Source organism: Osmerus mordax, chromosome 5 (genome assembly GCF_038355195.1).
Source record: "Osmerus mordax isolate fOsmMor3 chromosome 5, fOsmMor3.pri, whole genome shotgun sequence".
Lineage (NCBI taxonomy): Eukaryota > Metazoa > Chordata > Actinopteri > Osmeriformes > Osmeridae > Osmerus > Osmerus mordax.
Genome location: NC_090054.1, coordinates 1,866,675 through 1,873,373, shown reverse-complemented (window position 1 = coordinate 1,873,373; position 6,699 = coordinate 1,866,675). Strand labels below are relative to the sequence as shown.

At 48.5% G+C, this 6,699-nt stretch overlaps 1 protein-coding gene across 1 annotated transcript in view; it reads right to left on the bottom strand.

Moving 5' to 3' along the window:
• Positions 1-4,867: 4,867 nt before the first annotated feature.
• The window catches only part of loxl4 (lysyl oxidase-like 4), a 22,404-nt gene continuing 20,572 nt past the window's right edge, over positions 4,868-6,699 (bottom strand). Inside the window, exons 8-9 of the mRNA XM_067236541.1 lie at positions 5,393-5,504; positions 4,868-5,138 (exon numbers count right to left, since the gene is read on the bottom strand). Coding sequence (XP_067092642.1) covers positions 5,068-5,138; positions 5,393-5,504 — 183 coding nt within the window. The 3' untranslated portion in view covers positions 4,868-5,067. The remainder of the gene's footprint in view (positions 5,139-5,392; positions 5,505-6,699) is intronic.

Genomic DNA, 6,699 nt, shown 5'->3' with positions numbered 1-6,699 from the left:
TACTGAGAGTAGAAACATGATGTGGTGTCCAACACAAAACATGGCCCCAGCATACAGACACTGCATTCCCGTTCATCTCTACGGCACACAGTCATGCTGGAGATTGGGCCCTTTAAATCATTTAACAAATGATTTACTCAATCATTGTGCATTAGATGAAAATGAACTGTCTTTTGTTAATGTGTTTTCCATCTCTAAATGATTGGAAGATCATGCAAGTGTGATTATTGCTCCGAGACCGAGAGCAATGGGGGATAGCTTTCAGAATGCTGAGCATGGTTCTGAAGGAGCCCTGTATGTACATGACACGTAGATGCACACGCAAGACAATACACCACACACGCACACACACACACCCAAACACACATACACACACACACGCAAACACACTCACACATACACACACAGTTCATGAAGGCAGCTCATAATGAACCGGCCCAGGGGATGTGACATGCTTCAAAGGACGTCAGACGATGACCTCACAGAAAGACCAGCCAACGTTGCTGGTGGGGGGAAACGGTCGACAAGGAAAAGCATTCACTGATTCAGCTGACGAGGTGATGTAGTTGGTAACCCAGGGTAACGGGGGCAGGATGAGGGAAGTCACACGACAGAGGTTTGTCGTGTAGTGGAGCGGGGGGTCGATGAGGGGGGGGTGGGGGGCAGAGACCGGGCTTGGGACAGACCTGTCATTCAGAGGGGTAACACTGAGCTGGCTGTGGGGCTGGCTGTGGTCCCTGGGGCCCCCAGGTGGGGGGCGGGGGGCCGGAGGTGGGGTTGAGGGCGGGGGTCTGGAGGTGGGGGGCTGGGGGTGTGGAGGGCTGGGGGAGGGGGCAGGGCCTCCCATACACAAACACAGAGAGAACAGGGAGGCAGAGTGTTGACCTACTCTCCATGTCTTTTGCTCTCTTGCACTTGCATCTCCCACTGTCTGTCTCTCTCTCTCCCTCTCTCTTTCTCTCTTTCTCTCTCCCTCTCTGTCTCTCTCTCTCTCTCTCTCTCTCTCTCTCTCTCTACCACTGTCTCTCCCTCTCTCTCTCTCTCTCTCTCTCTCCCTCTCCCTCTCTCTCTCTCTCCTCTCTCTCTCTCTCTCTCTCTCTCTCTCTCTCTCTCTCTCTCTCTCTCTCTACCACTGTCTTTCCTTCTCTCTCTCTTTCTCTCTCTCTCTGTCCCTCCCTGCCAGAGAGAGAGATAACACACACATACACACACCTCAGGTGTGTGTATGTGTGTGTGTGTGTGTGCGTGGTGTACACGTGCATCATCAGAGAAGTGTGGTTTTCCTGCGGAGCGCCACATCACTGCTGCAGGGTGTGTGTGAGGTGTGTGTGAGGTCTGTGTGAGGTGTGTGTGAGGTGTGTGTGAGGTGGCCTGGGGCCTCAGCATCAGAGTCGTATCAAAAGGAAGCAGCATACCTGAGGCTCCACCTGGCGCCCCCTCGCCCAGATCCTCACATTCACTCATTACTTCCACGACCAATGTTTGTGTTTTACGTGCTTGTTGATGTTTCGTTTATGAACGATTTCTCACCACCGTAGGAACTGCACATGATGAGGTCATAGGTGGAGCCAACCACTTCAGACGGCTCTTTTGGGACATCCTGTGTTCGACAAACAGCTCTCTGAACGAAGAGCTCCAAACACAGTGATACACACTATCACACACACACACACCACAGAGGAACACGGGGACAGACACAAACACACACAGAGGCAAATACACACCTACAGACACACACACACACAAATACCAGGACACACACACAAATATTAACAGACAGACACACATCCAAACACACACACACACACAGATATGATCAGACACACACACATACACAACATGTCACATACAGAGAGAGACAGACAGAGAGACAGACAGAGAGTCAGACATGGACAGGAGATTGTGTTGCAGGAATGTGTTTATTGATTCACAGTAGTGAGGAGTGTGATCTGATCTGATTTGCATGCTGTTCGGTAACCATGCCAACCATCCCAACCCTAAGCCTCGGAACCCCAAAGCCTTGTTCAAATAAACAACGCACCTTTCCAACTGACAGACCACAGAGCTAGGCTGGTTGTCAGGATCCAGGACTCTGAGGGGCTGAGGGGACAGGACTCTGAGGGACAGGACTCTGAGGGACTGAGGGACGGGACTCTGATGGACAGGACTCTGAGGGACAAGACTCTGAGGGACTGAGGGACGGGACTCTGAGGGACAGGACTCCTGAGGGACAAGACTCTGAGGGACTGAGGGACAGGACTCTGAGGGACTGAGGGACGGGACTCTGATGGACAGGACTCTGAGGGACAAGACTCTGAGGGGACTGAGGGACGGGACTCTGAGGGACAGGACTCTGAGGGACAGGACTCTGAGGGACTGAGGGACAGGACTCTGAGGGACAGGACTCTGAGGGACTGAGGGACGGGACTCTGAGGGACTGAGGGACAGGACTCTGAGGGACTGAGTGACGGGACTCTGAGGGACAGGACCCTGAGGGACAGGACTCTGAGGGACTGAGGGATGGGACTGTTGGGAGACAGGATTCTGAGGGACAGGACTCTGAGGGACTGAGGGATAGGACTCTGAGGGACAGGACTCTGAGGGAACCGAGGGACGGGACTTTGAGGGACAGGACTCTGAGGGACCGAGGGACAGGACTCTGAGGGACCGAGGGACAGGACGGTACTACAGCACAACCGGCTGGTTAGCAGGACCCGTAAGCGATGCCCAGGCGATCTCAATGCCAGCATGAACACACATACAGTAACTAAACAGGACAAAGCATTGTCGATAAGTTAGGAGTGTCGATAAGTTAGGAGTTATCAAAGCTATGAAACGGCCACTTAAATAACACACAGGACAGACTACGTACTCAACTGTACACAAAGCACAAAAACAATAAAATTAAACATTTACACAACTGCAATGTAGCTTTGACATTATTAAATGGCTGTGTAAAATGGTCTAGTTCAGTTGAATATCGTTTCAACTACAGCTTGGTGTGGCTTACAGGGTAGACAGAGAGGGAACACTGATCTCTGTAATATGGAGGTGTAGCACTGTGAAAGTTAATAATGAAAGTCTGCTGTAATATAATAACTGCCGCCCACCTCAAGTCAGCAAGCACACGCTCAGACCATAGAACAACACTATACACTTCCCTCATATCACTTACATCTCTGTTCCTTTACCTCAGACCACAACACATCATCCAGGCCCAGCACACACAGCCGCTGTCGCCGGGTAGATCACCCAGTCACACAGGTACCGTGAGGAAAAAAGCGAAGGGGAAGAGGTGGAGGAGGAGGAAGAGATGGGGGAGAAAACGTGGAGGAGGATATGGAGGTGGAGGAAGAGGAGAAAGGGGAGGAGGAGGTGGAAACAGAAGCAGCAGGTAGAAGCATCCCTGCTAGGGTCCTGGGAGGCAGCAGGAGAGGGCAGGCCACGCCACACAGAGCAGCCACTGTGGACTGCGCCCACCATCCATGTGGACGGTTATTTTTGCACCCAGACAAACATGTTGTTCTCTTCAGAGAGTTGAGGGCCACCCTGTGGTCTGCTGCCTTGCCTGGAGAGGGCTGGATCTGCTAGTTAAAACGTTTGTACAGCAGCTTCAAAAAGTTCTCTTTCTTACCTCTTATTCTTTTCAATCTCTCCACGCTGACTTTCGCCTTTCTTACTATCACTCTGCGCTCTCTCTTACTCTCTCTCTCTATCTCTTTCTCTCCTTGGTCTCCCTTTAATTTCTCATTCTCACTCCATCACCTTCCTGTGTTACCCCCCCAGCTGGTGTTCCCCATATTTAACAGCCTCAGTGTCCATACCATCCCTTACCACTAAGCCTAACCCCAACCCAAACAGACCTGATTAAAAGGCTTTTACTACCACAATACTGTGGCTTGACTAGGCACCACTCTGTTCTGCTCCAATCTGCTCGGCTCTGCTCTACTCTGTTCAATTCTGCTCTTCTGTCTTCTACTCTGCTCTAGTCTTCCCTGCTCAATTCTGTTCTGTCAGATTCTGAAAAACGTCAACATGTGCAGCTCACTACAGATGTGGTGTACAATGGTATAAAAAGGTTTTCATAGGAACTGCTGAGACATATAACAAGCTAAGGAATCAAGTTAAAATCTAGTTAACTACTACCTAGAAGAATACAATGTGGGGGTAGTAAATGTTTTTTTATAAAAAGTAGTACCTTATGCAAATGTGATAACTTTAAATAAATTAACCGGTGGCATAGAGCATAACATATATCAAAATAAGCACCAAAAGATTTGCAATTCAGTTTCTCAAAAAGCTACAGTAAAATGCTTTGACAGTTCCAGTTATAGAATGGTAACATGATATCAAATCAAATCTCAATACTGGCTGAAGGCCAAGGGCAACAAACTAGGTTGGGGGCATTTGGTCAAGAAGCTTGAATACTGATGATCCATAGATAAAGTGCAACTTTCTTTGAAAACAATTGACCCTCTTGGAAACTAAATTTCAGGACAGAGGAAAAGGCGAAACAGTGAACTAACTGTTGACTGACTGTTGACAGTCTTACTGCAGTTAAATACTTTGAAATAAGATACAATAATTTGCATATGAAAAAAAAACACAAACATTTACCAAACAACTATGCTATTGAAAATCCAAAAAGATAAAGCATAGCTGTACCTAACAGCTGGGGTAAGGAGGTTATCGTCAGTTTTACAGTACCCAATAGAGAAGCACCAGTAATCTTATAGGTAAAGCACTCGCCCAATCAGGACAGTGCACCCCCATTTCCCACCATCCCCAGCCCCAAGCCGCCTCCACACCACCCGTATGGCTAATCTGCTATTGGTAGTGAGGGTGAGGTCTGTGTACTGGTCTCTTCCTTGCAGAGGTGTGTGATGGGAAATGTAGTCCACAATGGCCTGGGAGTTTGGACAGGCGCCATAAGGTGAATTTTACGGTGTTAGTGGGTGAGGAGGTTAGGATCCCCCACAGCAGGGCCCACCCTGAGAAGTCTCTGGGTCCACTGAGAGGCCTGTGAACCGGGCCAGGCCAGGCCAGACCGGGCCAGGCCAGACCAGGCTAGACAAAGTTATTGGAGATCTGCCTCTGGTGTTCAAACAGATCCTCTATCTCTGCACTGTATGCATCCCCTGTAGAGAGAAAGAACACAGGGTAAGATGTCAGAGAGAGAGAGAGAGAGAGAGAGAGAGAGAGAGAGAGAGAGAGAGAGAGAGAGAGAGAGAGAGAGAGAGAGAGAGAGAGGAGAGAGAGAGAGAGAGAAAGAGAGAGAGAGAGAGAGAGAGAAACACAGGGTAAGATATCAGAGACAGAGAGAGAGAGAAAGAGGATGACAGAAAGAGGAAAAGATAGGATAAACGAGAGATAGTGTGTGTGTGTGTCTCACCTGCGTGGCATCCATACATGAAGACCCTCTGTCCGTCGTACCTGCAGCGACACCTCATCACGTTGTTCATGAAGTCGGACTCAGCCATGTCCAATGAGGGATTAACCTCCACCTGCCAGGGCAGACAGACAGGCAGAGAGAACACCACTGTTAGAACCTGGAAGAACCTCGGAGATAGTCTTAGCAGGGGCTCCGAAAAAACAGGTTCCCCTGGAGAACACAACTGCTGGACTAAGAAGTGTTCTACAACATTATTATCACAGTGTCCTACAACATTATGCTCACCGCATACTAGAAAGGTTATCCTCACAGTGTTCTAGAACATCATAATCACAGTGTTCTAGAATATTATCATCCCAGTGTTCTACATCATTATCATCCCAGTGTTCTATAACATTATCATCCCAGTGTTCTACAACATTATCATCCCAGTGTTGTACGTCATTATCATCCCAGTGTTCTATAAAACTATCATCCCAGTGTTCTACATCATTATCTCCCAGTGTTCTATAACATTATCATCCCAGTGTTCTACATCATTATCACCCCAGTGTTCTATAACATTATCTCCCAGTGTTCTATAACATTATCATCCCAGTGTTCTACATCATTATCATCCCAGTGTTCTATAACATTATCTCCCAGTGTTCTATAACATTATTATCCAAGCGTTCTATGACATTATCACCCCAGTGTTCTAGAAGGCCTGCAACCAGTTAACATCACCAGCTACTGCATACACCATCACTTCAAGCGACACTGGAGACTTACAGGAGAAGGGAGGGAGGGAGGGAGGGAGAAGGGAAGGAGTTTCTCATTTCTTTCTCATTTGTTCCTCCCTCTAGTCCCCCTGGCCATGTGGGGGCCGAGAGGAGGGAGGACCCAGCCAGAGAGAATGCTACTCTGTCCTCAGAGCCCCAGAAGGAACAAACTCCAGCTGGATATGTTATAGCTGGACACTGTTATTAAACAGCCAGTGGTGGCTGGTATTGTTTTTAAAGAGCGTCTCATTCCCATCCATAAAAAACAGGATGACTTTTCCATATTTCACTATGGGAATAGAAAATGTACTGTAAAGGCTTCATCTTTTTCTCTCTCTCTCTCTCCCTCCCCCCTTTCTCTCTCTCCCTATCTCTCTGCTTCTAAATCTGAAGTCGATTCTCCTATTCATGAGTCTGTGATAGAGGCTGTTACTGCAGTGGTGGATCCAGGGACAGACCCTCATAAAGGAGCTCACGGGCTGGAAAAACCGTGTCGTTAAGAGAAACACAGACATTGTCAGCCGCGCAGTAACCCTAGCCCACATG